Genomic DNA, 18,960 nt, shown 5'->3' on the forward strand with positions numbered 1-18,960 from the left:
TGGCTGGCGTCACGTGGTTTGGAGGAAACGTGTGATAGTCTTCGGCCCTCCCTACTGAATCGTCATAGTACTGAATGGTCTCCCTAGTGATGGGGAGGAATTGGATACGACTAAATTACGGAAAAAATCTGGGAAAAATCCCCCACCCCCAAAAAAATTTTTTTTCTTAAGTCTGTGAGTGAGTCCTATACATGTTTCACACAAAAATAAAATGTAAAGCATACTGAGCCATCTGACAATGGCCCCTTTTCTCAATCATGTTGACAAAAACCATAACTGCGCCTAAGAAAATGAATCTCAATGTTGTCTGTTGCCTTTAAATAGCAAGGGGAATCCCAGATGCCATTTTGTCCAAAACTCTGTTCTGTTGAGGATTTTCTGAAATTAAGGTTATTCACCATCAGGACAGCTTAACAGGACAGACATTTTTTTATCATCGTGCTCCCGGACTAGTTCACTAAAACCGGTGATGCCGACTCATTTCTCCCATATGCCCACACATACACACATACACACCTGATTTTTCTATATATTCACTCACACTGAAAATATTGTATATAATTGTAAATATTGGTATCTGGTGCACTGCAGTGTCAATTTTTATGAACAAACCGCGGACATTTGTAACCTCAGAAATAGCCAAGAAATAACGAAAAAGTCCATTCCATTGTTAACGGAAATACTAAAAGTATATAAAGTATAACAATAAATTCGTAAATTAGGGACTGCCTGTATTAATATAATGTCATATAAACTATTACATGTTTTAAAATGAATGTTGTCAAGTTATAAAAAATAAAAAAAATTATATAATTGAAAATAAATATACATATGGAATGATGAATGATGACCACAATACAGTCTCCACCACGACCTACAAGAACACCCATACAATTACTGGCAGCATTATTCACAGCAATACCTATCCCAGTACCCACCCAATGCCCAAACATCACCCACAACAAGCAATATCCATCTGTAATAGTTCAGACACTCTCTGTACTTAACCCAGAAAGTAATTTTAGGGATTACCACAAGAATACCTGCAAGAGCACCCACACAAACAACTGGAGAATGACTTACAGTACGATACATCCATCTGAAAAAGTTGACGACCTCCTGCAACAAGAAAAATAAATAAATAAATTCAACCCAAGTACTGCACTCAACATTAAACTTTCTGTAAGAAGATTTAGGATGAAACATCACGCACTACGCATTAAATCATGAATTAAACCATGAATTTAAAACTTACTGTATCTCTCTATATTTAACCCAGATAATAAACATAATGATGACCACAACATTAACACCTACAAAAACACCCACACAAACGCCTTGAGCATGACTTACAGTAAGGAGCATCCAATAAGGAGTGTTGCCAATCGTCTGCAAAAAAGGAAAAAGAAAAAAATTTGACCCACGTACTGCACTGAACATAAAACTGTCTTTAAGAATAATAAAGACAGTCACCAACTTACAAACATTCTAGTTAGAAATTTCCACGGATACAGTATGTACTGACCGCGGTTCTACGAACATTCAGTAGCTCACATGTATTGTACAAAAAATAGACTGCACTGCACTAAATATCAGTATTTACAATTATACAATTGATCCCCAACTTACGAACAAGTTCCATTCCAGGAGCCTATTGTAAGTCAGATTTGTTCTTAAGTTGAACCCTGAGTGGCGCAGTGGTAAAGTCCTATCATCCGGAGATTGCTGATTTGATTCCCTGGTGGTGCTGTAACCTCTCGCAGCCGAGGGCCTTGAAAAAACTAATTGGCCGGGCTCCCTCCGTGAGGTGGGATGGGAGGCACTAGTGTTTCCACATTAATTACTACAGTAAATCAGCGGCATCTGTAAGCTCATGCAAGTGGAGGGAGCAGATAGAGCTGTCCTCCAAATGTGTTACGCTGGCTGGCCGAGCAGTTCAAAAGATGCTGATGGCTGGCGTCACGTGGTTTGGAGGAAACGCGTGATAGTCTTCGGCCCTCCCTACTAAGTCGTCATAGTACTGAATGGTCTCCCTAGTGATGGGGAGGAATTGGATACGACTAAATTACGGAAAAAATCTGGGAAAAATCCCCCACCCAAAAAAAATAAATTTTTCTTAAGTCTGTGAGTGAGTCCTATACACGTTTCACACAAAAATAAAATGTAAAGCATACTGAGCCATCTGACTATGTCCTCTTTTCTCAATCATGTTGACAAAAACCATAACTGCGCCTAAGAAAATGAATCTCAATGTTGTCTGTTGCCTTTAAATAGCAAGGGGAATCCCAGATGCCATTTTGTCCAGAACTCTGTTCTGTTGAGGATTTTCAGAAATTAAGGTTATTCACCATCAGGACAGATTTACAGGACAGACATTTTTTATCATCGTGCTCCCGGACTAGTTCACTAAAACCGGTGATGCCGACTCATTTCTCCCATATGCCCACACATACACACATACACACCTGATTTTTCTATACATTCACTCACACTGAAAATATTGTATATAATTGTAAATATTGGTATCTGGTGCACTGCAGTGTCAATTTTTATGAACAAACCGCGGACATTTGTAACCTCAGAAATAGGCAAGAAATAACGACCGTTTCCATTGTTAACGGAAATACTAAAAGTATATAAAGTATAACAATAAATTCATAAATTAGGGACTGCCTGTATTAATATAATGTCATATAAACTATTACCTGTTTTAAAATGAATGTTGTCAATTTATAAAAAATAAAAAAAATTATATAATTGAAAATAAATATACATATGGGGATAAATTATGCTTTTACAGTAAGTCAATCGGTTAAACATTTTATTTTTATTTGCTTGTTTGTTTGTTTGTTTTTTGTTTACTAACAGCACCACAAAGATAGCTTCATTCTTCACATGCAAAATCCCTGAAACCTTTCAACAACTTAACAGCAATGGCTGAGTGTGTGACCCAATTTATTTTCCTCACCACACTTCTGAAGTCATCAGTGAACTGGTTTTGGAGTCTCCAGTGCTTCCTCACGGCTCTGATCGCTTTATTATTGCGCAGACATCTCAGTAATCCCTGATCTTCATAATAGAGACAATCTACAACAAACACTCCTTCCCTTTTTACACAGAGTCTGCTGTCTGGAGCGACGTAATATGGATCGAAAGTGTGGTGGAGCACCACGAGAACAACAGGCTTCCCCTCTGAGAGAGAGAGAAAAAGAGAGAGAGAGCTTTAGGAGGAGTGCACCAGGTGATTTTATGGCATTTCTACTGTAAATTATATTTACACCAATCCAGGCCTCCTATGCACCCAAATCAATTTAGAAACCACAGACGACCTTTTTTTTTTTAGGTGAAACTAGAAAAATTTGAATATTATGCAAAAGTTCATTAATTTCAGTAATGCAACATAAAAGGTGAAACTAATATATGAGATAGACTCATTACATGCAAAGCAAGATAGTAAGATAGTTCCGTAAGTAAACTGTGATTTGTCATAATTGAGATGATTATGGCTTACAGCTCATGAAAACCCCAAATTCGCATTCCTAGAAAATTAGAATATTGTGAAAAGTTTCAATATAGGCTCAAAGTGCCCCACTCTAATCAGATAGTTAAGCCATAACACCTGCAAACCATTCCAGAGCCTTTAAATGGTCTTTCAGTCTGGTTCAGTAGGAAGAACAATCATGGGGAAGACTGCTGACCTGACAGTTGTGTAGAAAACCATGATTGACAGCCTCCATAAGGAGGGAAAGCCTCAAAAGGTAATGTGTGGAAGAAAAAAGGTGCACAAGCAGTAGGGTTGACCACAGCCTGGAGAGGATTGTCAGGAAAAGGCCATTACAAAAGTGTTGGGGACTTTCACTAGGAGTGGACTGAGGCTGGAGTCGGTGCATCAAGGGCCACCATACACAGACGGATCCTGGACATGAGCTTCAAATGTCCTATTCCTCTTGTCAAGCTGCTCCTGAACAACACACAACATCAGAGGCATCTTACCTGGGCTAAAGAAAAAAAGAACTGGGGCCTCATGTACAAAGACTTGCATTGAATTCATACTAAAACATTGCATAGGGACAAAGCTGTAAATGTGCGTACGCAGTAAAAAAAAATCTGATGTATGAAACACTGCGTACGCAAAATCCCACGTGACCGCAAAACCCCTCCCTGCCTCCTCCTCCGTATAAAAATGTTATTGACTCCACTTTGGCAAAACCAAACAAAAAAACAATGGCAAAAACAAGCAAGAAGAGAAACTTCACAGAATGTGAATTGGAGGTGCTCCTATCGGAGGAAGACCGGAGAAAAACTGTTATTTGCAAGTGAGTCCTCCGGAATTAATAACAAAATAAAAAAAAACTTCTTTAAATACATCACTCACCAAGAAGCCACCCATCGTGCACCCTGCCACCCTGGAGCCTCATCCCAACCATGCTGTTTGTGATCATGGGTTGACCCAGGCCACCTTGCCACAATATTTGTTAGCCACATTTGAGCATCACATATTATTTGCACATTTATTAATTGGAAATGTTTCCAATTCACGTATGCAAATTTGTCTTCAGATGGCGCCTTTATAGCAGTGTGCGTGTAGTCGATCGCTCCGATTACATTAGGAAAACCGGCGATCGCTGCAAATTGCGCTTTAATGTTTGGCTGGTCAACTGCATGGTATGGAAACCTTATATGATGATCCCGTCCCATACAGCTGGCATTGCACGGCTCAAAGACGACTGGCTTAACCCCGAGCGGTCTGCCAGTTCCCTTTGGAAAGAACCAGTTGCCAGGAAACCAAGCGTTGTCAGCACCTGTAAGGGAACGGGTAATGCGTGGCTCCTCGCTGTCTCTCTTTCCAAATTTGGACCCACCTCAGCACAGAGCTCCAAGAGGATAGCTCTTGGAAATCTGAAACGGCTAATAAGCCAGTCATCATTGTGGGCCAGAAAATCACTGTGATCCCTGAAAACGCGTTCCTTCGGATTCGGCCACTGACAATGTCCTCTAATAAGGCCAACACTGTCATTGCCATAGACTAAGAGTTGTATACATTTGCAAATGCTTTTATATGTTCTAAATCAAATAATTGGTAGAAAAATATTGCGTCAATTAACCCATTTTTAAATTTATAAAACCCAAGTTATAAATTAATAGCAAGGTTTTTCACATGTGTTGGTGCGATACTTTGTAGTGTGCAAGTTTTACAAAATTGCCTCTAGGAGTCGCCAATGAAAATAAAACACCCATTCTCACGTTAATTTCACTGTTAGTAAATGCGACCGTGAGCGTGAAAACTGGCGTAAGTTTTTGTGCGTACGCAGCGTTGATACATGAGTCCTCTGGGCTGTTGCTCAGTGGTCCAAAGTCCTCTTTTCTGATGAGAGCAACTTTTGCATCTCATTTGGAAACCAAGGACCAAGAGTCTGGAGGAAGAATGGAGAGGCACACACTGCAAAATGCTTGAAGTCCAGTGTGAAGTTTCCACAGTCTGTGTTGATTTGGGGAGCCATGTCATCTGCTGGTGTTGGTCCACTGTGCTTCATTAAGTCCAGGATCAACGCAGCCGTCTACCAGGAGATTTTGGACACTTTATGCTTCCTTTGAGCTTTATGGGGATGCTGACTTCATTTTCCAGCAGGACTGCCAAAGGCACCAAAACCTGGTTTAATGACCGTGGGATTACTGTGCTTGATTGGCCAGCAAACCCGCCTGACCTGAATGACCCTTGGCATTGACAAGAGAAAGATGAGAGACATGAGACCGAACAATGCAGAAGAGCTAAGGGCCGCTATTGAAGCATCCTGGTCTTCGATAACACCTCAGCGGTGCCACAGGCTGAGTTTCTTGATTACAAAGTCACAATTAATAGAAAGTTTTTATATAAGTTAAACATTCATAAAAGTTAATTAATGTAATATAAAATATGCAAAAGTTATGTTCTGTTGTCATAATTTATAAATATTTTCACAAAGCCCTGACTGTTACAATCTGTATAAAAGTTTCTTGGGTAAAGTTGTAAGAAAAATATTAAAGAAATCCAATGTTCCAGGATAGACCACACATACTTCTGGTTATCCATATAAGAAATTTCTTAAAGCTGTTTGTACTTACCAGGAATCTTCTCCATTGCAGCTGAAATGTCAGTCCCAGCTCGAGACACAATCGGGACAAAAGCAATAATGACATCACTATCCTTTAGTAAAGACACTTCACGAAGATTAGTTGAAATTGTGAGATGATTCAGAAATGTCTTGTGGGAATCCATGGTGTTCCCAAAGACCATGACAAAATATCTAACAATTCCTGGAAGTACAGTGCATCAGAAAAAAAAGTTTTTTAAATCATTAACCACGATGTAAATAATGAGTTAATGTAATGTGGATGAACACATGTAAGTCTCATGCACACAGCAAATGATTTAACAGGATCAGACAAAATTTATATATAATATGATGCAGGAAGATTTTATTAAGAACACGTACCTTGAGTCATTTTGAAGTCGGATAAATTACATAATTTGGAGCTAGACTGGTGGAAGGCAAATGATGTGTGCCCAACGGGTGGAATAATGAGCGTAGGAATACTTTTGCTTTCACTTTTAGTGTGCAGGGTGTGTTCCTGGGAAACATGAAAGCAAAATGTTCAATTTCAGTTTATTTATGTAGCTCTTTAAACAATGGTCAATGTCTCAAAGCGGAAAGTTATTGCATTTTTGTACTGTTTTGGACATGGCCTTTTTGACATTTCTGCATGTGGGGGTGTATTTACCAAGGATTAAATATAAATCATATATAGATAACATCTGTGAAAATAAACCACCTATATGTAATTATAATAGGGATTTGAACCAATACAGTATACAGTTTATATAAAGGTACAGTATTTATACAGTTTATATCATTGTAATTTAATATATATCAGATTACAAAGTCAGATTACAATATATTAGATTACAATACCTTTTGGGAAATATATGTTCCTTTTGTTAGCTAGAGAAACTAGTTTAGCGAGTCGTTAAATGTTATTTTAATCATCTGTTAATTCCTTCGGTATAAAGCTCATTGTTTACGAGGTTTTTATTTGTTTTTGTTTTTTTATGACCAGTTGAATTATCATCTGTAATCTCCTGCTCTTCAAAGCAAACAGAACCACAAATATATTTTTAAATGAACACAGAAATATTTAGGTATTTTACATTTATTTGAAAACTGACGAAAGTTTGTATAGTATTTGCATTCTTGGAATGCTTTCAGCAAGACATGAAATCTGATATTATGTTATTTCATCTTAAAAAACACTTTGACTCCCTAACAATTGTTTAAGGGGCCACCACTAGAGGTCACTGTTTTGTTTGTGTAGTTTTGGTTGGTAGACTCAGTTTCCCAGAAGGCACCTGGGGCAGGTGATGCGGGTGCTCACCTGAACCGAGGTAGCTGATATCTCTTATAAATAGCTATTTATTCTGGGAAATTGGGTCGAGCATTGTTTGTATTCACTGTCTCTTATGTGGGCATTTTGGTTTTGTATTTTTTGTTAGTTTTTGTTTTACTCAGTAACCGGTGTGCAAGTCCCAAGGCTGTAGTGTAGAGGTCTTAAGTATGATCGCTGTGTTTCAGTGTGTGTGGAGTTAATTCCGTATCGTAAAGTGTTGTGTTAGTATTTTTTAAGTTTTATGTAAGTATTGTTTGTTGTGTCCCTAATGTTGTGGTATCCCAGTATGTTTAGCTATTGGTCTGTTTAGCTCATAATCTGTTGATTATAAATCAGACTCAAGGTTGTGCTGTTGTACTGAATAACAGCATGCCTGTGATATGTTTAGTATTCAGGAAACATTGTCCAGGTACTAGAATACTGACACGATTGGTTATACCCAGTATAAAACTAACATGTTCCATGATCTTGTCCATGTTCTTTAGATCTGTGTTAATGGTTGAACAATTCTTGTTGAAAGAACGAGTAATATCTGACATCTTTTTACTTCGCTTCATTCTTTCAATCATTTTTTGCCTCCATTATTGCTTGCTGCTTCTTAGCAGTACCAGCTTCATCGCCACTGGTTTTGCGCTTGTTTCCCGACATCTTGAGATGTACGCCAGACCGTGCTCTAACTTCTGCAATTGAACATGTGCTAATGCATGTTACAGTGGTATCTTTAAAAGTTTGTAACTTAAATGTTCATATGTAGGAGACTTACTTTATAATTGACAATATTCCTTAACATAATGTCACAATAAATTTTTTTAAAAAGTACTGTACATAGCTAACCATTTACAATTTATTCTGTTTATTTCTATTCATATTAAAAGGAGGAGCTTGTAGCTTGTATTAACAATGGAGAGTAAGATACCGTAATTGTTCCCAGGTGTTTAATATACAGTAATGTGGTCTATAACGCAGGCTGGTGGACTATTTAGGCCTCGTTTAAGTTGAGGTAGATGATATAAGAACACAAAGGGGTTAACTGTTTTGAAATATGATGAATACATTTTCAAAATGTATGAAATCTGCTTATGCATTTTTAATTAAGTTACAGTAAAGATGTACACAGTAACAAGGTTTATTTATTTATTAGCATTAAAAGACACTCCCTGCTGCTCATTTAATGAATGACGGGTAGGATCATCATCTTTAAAGAAATATGATTGGAACAACATCCTAAATGAGCGTGATGTGAGATCACTTAAACGCTTTGTGAAAGCAAATAATTAAAAACAACACTGGAACTCATGGCTATATTTTATAATGAAAGTGAGAGCATTTTCCACACGCACGATGCAAAGAGAATTCAAGTGATTGGGACTAAACAGAAAAACCAACTAATTTATCTTTCCTGTTCAGTGAATTGTAACTCATGCACGCAAAGCGAATTCACTGGAGAGAGAGAGAGAGAGAGAGAGAGAGAAAGAAGCTTTGCTGCTGAAAAGCTGCTGCTATGGATCCATGGATGGAAAACAGATTATTCCCTCAAGGAATTGGGACTAAACAGTGGAAGAGACTTATTCATCCTACCTGTTCATGCACATATGCACTTAATGTTTTATTTTAAATATATATATTTCTATTTATTTTTCACAGATTGAAATAATATAAAATATATATGTTTTAAGAAGTAAATGTTCTGTATGGCTTTACTCTCAGCACCTTCGCCTCGGTCTCTTGAGTATCTAAAACTTTGAGTTTCTTTTAATGTATCATGACTTAGAGAAGTTTAACAAGAAGAAATGAACCAGCCTCGCTCCTCACTGCTCCATCTGACGTGCTCCCAGGCAGCAGTCCACTCTGGGGGATGAGTCGGCTCTCTCTCTGGACCCAAGATCAAAACCATGAAGGGATACATGCAATCATTTGCCCTTCCGCTTCCTTAGAAAGAAAATTATTGTTTTTTTGTGGAAAGGAAAAAAAAAACCTTCGTCCTTGCATAGATTTCTGGAGCCTCAACAAGATGACCATCAGAAACCACTAGGCTGCTCCGCTCATGTTTACTGCATTTAAACTCCTGCCAAGAGTCACAGTGTACACAAAATAGGACCTCAGAAATGCCTACCACCTGCTGCACATCAAGGATGGAGATTGCCTTCAACAATACAGTACTGTAGGACCTCTTCTTTGATATCACCTTCACAATTCTTGCATCCATTGAACTTGTGAGTTTTTGTACAGTTTCCGCTTGAATTTATTTGCGGGATGTCAGAATAGCCTCCCAGACCCAGAGCTGCTGTTTTGAATCAAACTGCCTCTCACCCTCATAGATCTTTTGAGGATTCTCCAAAGGTTCTCAATGAGGTCAGGGGAGGATGGTGGCCACACCATGTGTTTCTCATCTTTTATTCCCAAAGCAGCCAATGACACAGAGGTATTCTTTGCAGCATGAGATAGTGCATTGTCATGCATGAAGATGATTTTGTTACTGAAGGCACGGTTCTTCTTTTTGTACAATGGAAGAAAGTGGTCAGTCAATATACTTTGCAGAGGTCATTTTCACACCTTCAGGGACCCTACAGGGGCCTATCAGCTCTCTCCCCATCATTCTGGCCCAAAACATAACTCTGGCTCCTCATTGTTGACCCCGCAGCCTTGTTGGGACATGGTGGCCTTCCACCAACCATCCACTACTACATCCATCTGGACCATCCAGGGTTGCACGACACTCATCAGTAAACAAGACTGTTTGAAAATTAGTGTTCATGTATGCCTGGGCCCACTGCAACCGTTTCTGCTTGTGAGCATTGGTTAGGGGTGGGAGAATAGTTTATGCACAGGTTTATGCACAACTGCAGGATCCTACAAGTCGAGGTTTACGGGACTCCAGAGGCACCAGCAGCTACCTGTTTGCTGCTTTGTAATGGCATTTCAGCAGCTGCTCTCTTAATCCGATGAATTTGTCTGGCAGAAACCTTCCTTATTCTGCCTTCATATGCACAAACCTGTCTGTTTTTGTGAAATATCTAATGTTTTCATACCTTGTCCAAGCCATTGCACTATTTGACGCTTTTCGGCAGCAGAGAGATCCTTTTTCTTTCCCATATTGCTTGAAACCTCTGGCCTGCTTGATAATATGGAACAACCTTTAGTACCTTTTCTTTAATTGGGCTCATCTGGCAAACTAATTATCACAGGTGTCTGAGATTCATTTTAGTGATCCAAAGAGCCCCGAGACCATCCATGGGTTTAATTTTAAAACTAAACATTTAATGTTTATGACACTTACATCCAATTTGCATAATAATTTGGAACACAGTGTAGTGATGGCATTAATAACTGTAAAATAAATCAATGCATGAAATGTGCAATCACACACATTTTTAATAAATTAAAACCACATTACTGGGGCCTGTTTCAGAAAGGAGGTTCAAACAACTCGGAGTTAAAACTTGAACTCTGAGTTAATTGACCCAGAGATTAAAAACTCAGAGTTTTCGGTTTCAGAACAGCTGATCTGTGTAAGGTCAATCAACTCAGAGTGGACTAACTCAGAGTTAAGCGTGTACACCGCGACTATAAAAAGCCATTATCAATGGAGCGCAGATATTGCGAGTCACCATGGCAACAGCAGAAAAAACTTGAACTTTATATGCTCATGCAAACTTACAGCAAATATGAGCACATATTTAAAAAAAAAAAAAAAAACACCACTGCATCGGTGAAACAGAGACAGGTAGCGTGGGAAAACATAGCTGCTCAAGTTAATGCGTAAGTTTACATTTAAAGTATTTAAATATTCAGTATAATAGATAATAAGTAATGTGTGACGTTTATTGACTTTTCACTTGAAAATGTTGGGAACTGGCTATAACTGTAAAGTAATTTCAGATAAAATTGCATTAAATTACATAAAATAGGGTACTGCATAGTTTCTACAACAAATTTGAAAAAACGAATAGCATATGACTGCATACAACATATAACCTTTAGAATGTTAGCAGTACTAAAAAATAATTTTTAGAACAAGTAATAATCCCATTACTCTAGTTATAGTACATGTTCCTGTTGAAGGTCAGTTAATTGAAGCTAATTTTTTTTTTTTTTTTTTGCAGTTATATCAAAGGTAAAACTTTAAATGTTATTGAATCTAATTGTAATTGTCATGTAGGTGCAATCCTGTAGATATTAAAAGAACATGGCAGCAGCTGAAAATGAAATATAAAAACATAATTCAATCAGGTAAGGTTTGAGCATGTGATGGATGTAGTTTTTCTTTACAAATGACATTTAGTATGTACATGACAATACATGTGTAATGCTGTTTTCATACAGTGCTCTTTTTTTGTTTTATTTGACGTCTCTTCAGCCAACAGAAAGAAGGCAGAGGCTCGCCAGACAGGGGGGGGATTCCCTGCACCACCACCACTCACAAATGCTGAGGAGATGGCCCTGAATTTGAACACTGGAAGGCCAGTGGCTGAGGGAATTCCTGCAGGGTGTTCATCAGAGCCAGTCACTCCACAGGACACAAGTGCCTGTATATATCTTTCTTATATTTCTTATATATATCTTTCATTTTTAAATTAGTGTCAATAGATTCTGATGGCAATATCTGTGTTTTGGAGCCTCCTGTCTTATCAGAACCCCTGGCAGTTGTAAGTGTCCTAATTTCTGGTGTATTTCCAGAGTTTTATTCAATGTACAACATGATGTAACCCTAAACTACTGTATTTTCAGTTACCCGTAAAGGAGTTATATAGACTGCATCTACTTAAGCAAATAAAAAACCCAATAAAGAAATGATATACTTGGATTGACAGATCCTAAAGTCCGATATAGAGATCCTGAAACACAAGCTACAGGTAAGGTGTATTGTGATTCGTGGATTATATAAAAGTTTATAAAGAATATAGAAATTTACCAGTTTTTTTTTTTTTTTTTTTAATTTTTAGGAAATAAAGAAGACCAAATAAAGTGTTGTGACTTGTGTTTATTTCATTTATTTATTTATTTATTTTGTGGTGGTGAAAAACGGTAACGTTCAAGCAAAAATGTACAGGAAAAAGACAAAAAATCCACTCTGGGTCTCAAAATCCTTGCCCGACGTAAATGTAATTCTCTTCGAATTAAGGCAGCCTCCTCATCTATGGGATCCTCCAAAAAAGGACAAGCCATTCTCCTAACTGTCTTCTCGGTTTGTGTCCGAAATGTGGGCAATAAATGACTAAGGCTACGGCGAAATACTGCTGCGTCTTTAAAAAAGGGGAGGAACCCGACAGAAACTCCGAGTTCAGAGAATAAAACCTGCTCCCGACCAGGTTAGGTTCACAGAGTAAGTTACCATGGGAACTGACTCTGAGTAATAGTTACCTCTCTTTCAGAAACAGGCTTGAGTTACCCTGCTTTCTCGGGTTTGACAAACCTGCCTTTTTGAAACGGAAAACTCAGACTTTCTCTTATCTCAGGGTTACCAAACTCTGAGTTTTCACTTAACCTCCTTTCTGAAACAGGCCCCTGGACAGGTTCTTTATTTATTTACATAAGCAGACACTTTTTGCAGGCAGTAAAACACACAGTTGTGAGCTATACTCATTAAACTAAGATGTACAAATTAATAAAATATACGAATCACAATCGAAATGTAGAAGTACGTATCACCTCTCTCCAAATATATATATTATATAATAATGATTAAATAATTATATTTACTTTTAGCATTTTTTAAATTATTAAAATAAATATTTTCAGCATTAAGCAAGAAAAGTGTGATAATCTTTATTTAAGTTTTCCTCTCTCTCAGTGTCTCACTCACACACACACACACGTTAAACAAAAATCAACCATGAATTTAAGAGTAATGTTTATCCCAGATAACAAACATAATGATGACCACAACACCGCCTACACCAAGTCCTACAAAAACACCTGTACAAATACTGGCAGCAGTATTCACAGCAATAACCATCACAATAATGCCCAGAACGTCACCCACAACAAGCAACGTCCATCTGTAATTGTTCAGACGATCTCCATACTTTACCCAGATATTAATCTTAGGGATTACCACACCGGCCCCAACAAGAATACCTACAACAGCACCCAGACCTGCAACATCTGGATAATGACTCACAGTAATACCCAAACCAGTACCACCAGTAATACCCACAATAACGCCCACAACAAGGAATATCCATCTGTGACTGTTGCCATTCACCTGCAAAAAAAAAAGAAAAACAAAATGTGACTCATAAGTTCAGCACTCATTTTTTATTTTATTTTATTTATATATTTTTTTCATTTTGTGTACTTGAATGTTTTGGTATAAATCGTCTGAGTCACGTAAAAACAGATAAACTATTATAAAATATAAAGAAATATTTCAGAGAAACAACATTTTTTTATACCTTTTGTTTCCATGGTGCACTTAACATACCACTTTTTGTAAGAGTAAAGTGTTATAAAAAAAGATATTTGAGATATGCTCTTATAGTATAGACAGTCAGTGAAAGGGTGGTGTAACTTTGCTTGTTTTTATTATTTTGTTTATTTAATAACAGCAACACAAAGATAGCTTTATTCATTACAAGCAAAAGCCCAGGAACATCTGACCGGCTTAACAGCCATGTCTGAGTGTGTGATGTGCTGTTTGACCCAATTTCGGGTCAGTGGGATGCGACCCATGTGTTGTATGTTAAGCTGTTATGGTGTATTATTTCTCTTTCTTTGCCCTGATCAGCTAAAAGGAAAGAAATGTACATTAAAAATAAAGGCTGTATTTTCCTCACCACATTTCTGAAGTCATCAGTAAAGTAGTCCTGGAGTCTCAGGTGCTCCCTCACGGCTCTGATCGCTTCATCATTGCACGGGCATCTCAGTAACCCCAGGTCTTCATAATAGAGACAATCTACAGCAAACACTCCTTCCCTTTTTACACAGAGTCTGCTGTCTGGAGCGATGTAATACTGATCAAAAGTGTGGTGGAGCACCACGAGAACAACAGGCTTCCCCTCTGAAAGAGAGAGAGAGAGAGAGAGAGAGGACACTTTAAAGGGGTGCACCAGGCCAGGTCATTTTATATTGTGTGTGTGTGTGTGTGTTACTTTTATCAGAAAGTAACGCTGTAATGTAACTGATTACTTTTTAAAAACAGTAATTTTGTAATGTAATTAGTTACTTTAAAAAACAACGTCCCCCAACAATAGCTCGGTTGGCTGTGCAGGATGCAGGAAGTCTGACCAAAACAACTTAGCTCTGGAGAGTTTATACTTTACAAGAGGGAGGGATACAAAGAGGTGGAGACAATCTAAACAAAGCATAGTCTATTACAGGAGTCAGCCTGGTAACGGAAGTTCCCCAGCCCTGATCTCATCAGCATAACAGTGGCTTTCAAATGCATAGGTGCTAATCTAATCAGCCTGACAGTATCCCCCAAACCTTTACATTCTCATAGAGACAAAAGGCATAGCCTGGCCTTGAGATTAGCATTCACATTGACTTTGGGACCCTACCCAGTGGTCAGGAAGTACATAAAGACAAAAGGTTAATGTCTCTGACACCTGGGGTACAAGACTTGATCTTCTTAGAATGTCACCAACTTTACCTTAAAATGTAAAACCCAATGTACATAACTTGTTCAGTTTATATACTATTACGTTGGAAGCTAGATTTAACATTTTATAAATTTGTAATCCTACACACCTCGATCAGGTGATGCGGGTGCTCACCCAAACGAGGTGGCTCATAAATAGCTGGTTGTTCTGGGAAACTGGGTCGAGCATTAATGTGAGTTCTGTTAAGTGGGTTTTAGTTTGTTTAATTATAGTTGGCCTTTTGTCTCTGTGTCTCCTAGCAGGATTAGCCTCTAAGAGAATTAGCCTTTTGTTTACCCTCATGTGTGAGTAACCTTCTGCATGTGTAGTTCTTAGTCTGTATAAATACAGGAAACGGGTGCGTTTCCCAAAAGCATCATTAGCCAACTATGGTCGCAAGTTCCGTCGTTACCAACATAGTTCAACAATTCAGTGTTTCTCGAAAGCATAGTTCAAACGAACATTCGCAAACAGCGTCGCAAACTAACATGGTTGAAACTACAGCCTTCGACCTGTGGTTAGAAGCATAGTTTCCTGCCGCGGCTGGGTTTCTAAAAAAATTCCCAACCACTTTGAGGGATTTGGAAAACTTAATGTTTTGGTGCTCGGATATTAGGCTATTCATTTTTCGGTTATTTTGATTACAAATTCACTTTGAAACGATATAACAGCGATACCATCGCAATTATTCTCCCTTCGAAGTGCCCTACGAAAGCATTATTTATGCCGGTTGGAACACAGCCTTGGTGACTTTGTGCGAAGAAAAGGTGAGTTTTCAACTGAGTATCTTTGTTGTGCTCTCAGAAGTAGAAGTAGAATATGGACTATTCATAGGTTAAAAAAAAAAAATATTTTATATATATATATACAGATATACAGTATATATATGTACTTGATATGTGTTCGAAGGATCATCATTATCATCATCCTCATCAGAAGTACCAGAAAGACCCCCTCTTCCTCATTAAAAAGTGGGAAATTTTTCTTGACTGCAATATTGTGGAGAATTGCAGTAACTATTACATAGCAGCTTTTGGAGGGTTTCAGGCCACCACTGGACTTGTTTGTTTGGTCAAACTTGCAAAGTCCCTCCACTTGTTTCTTTTCATTTCATTTCATTCCATGTTTTTTTTTTGTCAGAATTTGTAACTGTGTTTTTTAATTTGGAGAAAAGCAAGATTTGATTGTTTCCCACCTCCTCCAAAAGAACTGCAAGCTTTTTCGTAGTAAATTGTGGTTTCCGTGTCATTTTTTCACATCAACTCTCATTAAAACATGGCTTCATGTAAAGGGATTTATATAGTAAATGATCTTGAGCAAAATAGGTAACAGGTGTTCACAACACAATCCCAGCATTTTCAAAACCCATAATTTCTTTTTATTTCAATTGTACTTATGTATCAATACCAAATAAAAATGAGTTCAAATGAAATATAACTAACAGTTATAGACTTTGTTATTCGAAAAGAGCACATTTAAACTGTGTATGCCTATATATGTTTTATTGTACAAATAATGAATGTTGCGTTCGTCACATTATTACACCACTTCTACGTAACGTCACTGCGAAAGCGCATTGAATGCGAGCCGAAGAGAAAAAAGTGCGACACAGGTACTATGGTGTTGGGAAACAGTCGTGACTAGTTAGTTATTTTCTTCAACGTTGCATCGTACAACGGTGGTTAAGCAAAGAGCTACATCGTTGTACGGGAAACGAACCCCTGCTTAGCCACTAACCTTTAGAGTTCTTAGTCTGTTCCATACCTAGTCTGTCCGCCCCTTGGGTCTCTGGCTATGAGCCTGTTTAGCTACTAGTTAGCTTAGCAGCTAATGTGCATAACAGCTAGTAGGCCTAGCCAAGTCTGTCTTGTGTGTGTTCATCCCCTCGTATGTATAGTCCCTTATGTTTAGTCCGCTAGGCTGTTTAGTGTGTTTGGTTCGTATCCCTTGTCTTTATTGTATATTAGTGTGTAATCCCTAGTCGGTGTATGTATTCGTTGATTAGTTCTGTTTATAGTATGTTTTAAGTTTAAGCCTCCTTTGTTCTTGTTTGTTTATAATTAAAAGACTTTGTTTCACCATCATCCCCCTCTGCGTCTATGCCTAAACACCATGCCCACAGTCCGACACCTAACAGTTTGTGACATAGCTGTATTTCTTGATTACTCAGTCACAATTAATAGAATATAGAAAGTTTTCCTGGAGTTAAATGTTTATAAAAGTTAAATAAAATATAACTCATGCAAAAGTTTTGTTCAGTCCTAATTTATAAATACAGGGTGGGACACGGAAACATAGCCTGCCTCCTATAACAATAAACATAACCATTTAAAATAAATGATGATAAAATTATAATCATTATAATAAAACAGTACATACATAAACTCATCTTGTCATAACTATTGCTGGAGACGTGATTTTCTGTGGTCCACCCTGTATTTCCAGAAGCCCTGTCTTTTACAATGGGTTTGTTTCTTGGACATAGTTTTAATTAGTTCCGTTATAGACCACACTCACTTCTGGTTAACCATATGAGAAATTCTTTTAATAATAATAATGATAACAAACATGCCATTTTATATTATTTAGAATTTATTACTAAAATAACAATAATTATAAGTAAATCATTTACAGTAATTATTTTACAGCTGTTTGTACTTACCAGGAATCTTCTCCATTGCAGCCGAAATGTCAGTCCCAGCTCGAGACACAATCGGGACAAAAGCAATAATGACATCACTATCCTTTAGTAAAGACACTTCACGAAAATTAGTTGAAATGGTGAGATGATCCAGAAAGGTCTTGTGGGAATCCATGGTGTTCCCAAGGACCATAACAAAATATCTAACAATTCCTGGAAGTACAGTGCATCAGAAAATTAAAGATTTGTTTAGATTATTAATCACGATGTAAATAATTAAACAGGATCAGACAAAATTGTATATATATAATGCAGGAAGATTTTATTAAGAACACGTACCTTGAGTCATTTTGAAGTCGGATAAATAACACAATCTGGAGCTAGACTGGTGGAAGGCAAATGGTGTGCGCACAACAGGAGGAATAATGAGCGTAGGAATACTTTTGCTTTCACTCTCGTGCACTGGGAAATAAAGTGTATTAAAGGAAACAGAAAGCAAATGACATGTTTATAAATACACCAGTGTACAGATAGATATGAGTCTCCACCTCTGCTGTGCTGTGGAGATACTGTGTTCACCCTGAAGATGATTATTTTTTTTATTTACTTGCTCACTTTATATTTGTAAATGTGGTAATATGGTAAAATACAGTATACAAGAATATGCTTGTTATGCAAAAAAAAAGTGGAGTGCGGCGCTTCAGTGGAACAGCGACTGGGTAAAAGTCGACCAAAGTACAAGACCTGTTCTGCGTTCCTGTACTGTTTTGAACTAACACACATATTTCAACATACTTGTGTATTTAACAGGAAGTGAAATTACAGTATTTCTGAAAACAGCAAAACACAGCATTTTTTTTCTTGTGGTTGATCAAATGTACACGTACACCATCTAATTTGACCAAACTTTTTAGCATATCTTCTTAAAGCACAATACTATAGAAATTAAACTTGGATAACAAGTTTTGGCAACAAACATGAAGTGCACCCTAAGTACTGTAATAACAGCTGTACATCTTTAATCACGCAGAGTCACATGACCTATTCATCATGTTCATGTGTTTGTCAGCGGCCGAGTCCGTCTCCAGACCTGAACCCTATTGAGCACCTGTGTGGCGTCTTCAAGAGGAGGGTGGGGAGGGGCCGTGTGTCTAACATCCAGCAGCTCTGTAATATCATATCATATGTTATATATCTTTAGTGAGATACTGTATATTTTGGCGAAAGCATTTTAAATATTTGTATTTGAAACAAATTTTTTTCCCATATTTTTGGGAAATATAAAACACATTATAAAAACTCCTGGTGAATGCACAG

General features: G+C 37.7%; 2 protein-coding genes across 2 annotated transcripts in view; both read right to left on the bottom strand.

Moving 5' to 3' along the window:
* The window catches only part of LOC128518580 (uncharacterized), a 31,575-nt gene extending 25,016 nt beyond the window's left edge, over window positions 1-6,559 (bottom strand). The window contains exons 1-2 of the mRNA XM_053491734.1: window positions 6,474-6,559; window positions 6,103-6,294 (exon numbers count right to left, since the gene is read on the bottom strand). Of these exons, the coding sequence (XP_053347709.1) occupies window positions 6,103-6,294; window positions 6,474-6,483 (202 nt within the window). The 5' untranslated portion in view covers window positions 6,484-6,559. The remainder of the gene's footprint in view (window positions 1-6,102; window positions 6,295-6,473) is intronic.
* Window positions 6,560-12,927: 6,368 nt separating this feature from the next.
* Window positions 12,928-18,206, bottom strand: LOC128518574 (uncharacterized). The gene is made up of 4 exons (XM_053491720.1): window positions 17,983-18,206; window positions 17,665-17,856; window positions 14,199-14,422; window positions 12,928-13,627 (listed from the first exon to the last, which is right to left on the bottom strand). Exons 1-4 carry the CDS (start codon window positions 17,990-17,992, stop codon window positions 13,262-13,264), a joined length of 792 nt encoding a protein of 263 aa, XP_053347695.1. The 5' UTR covers window positions 17,993-18,206; the 3' UTR covers window positions 12,928-13,261.
* Window positions 18,207-18,960: the final 754 nt, after the last annotated feature.

This window comes from Clarias gariepinus, chromosome 3 (assembly GCF_024256425.1).
Source record: "Clarias gariepinus isolate MV-2021 ecotype Netherlands chromosome 3, CGAR_prim_01v2, whole genome shotgun sequence".
In the NCBI taxonomy this organism is placed as follows: Eukaryota; Metazoa; Chordata; class Actinopteri; order Siluriformes; family Clariidae; genus Clarias; species Clarias gariepinus.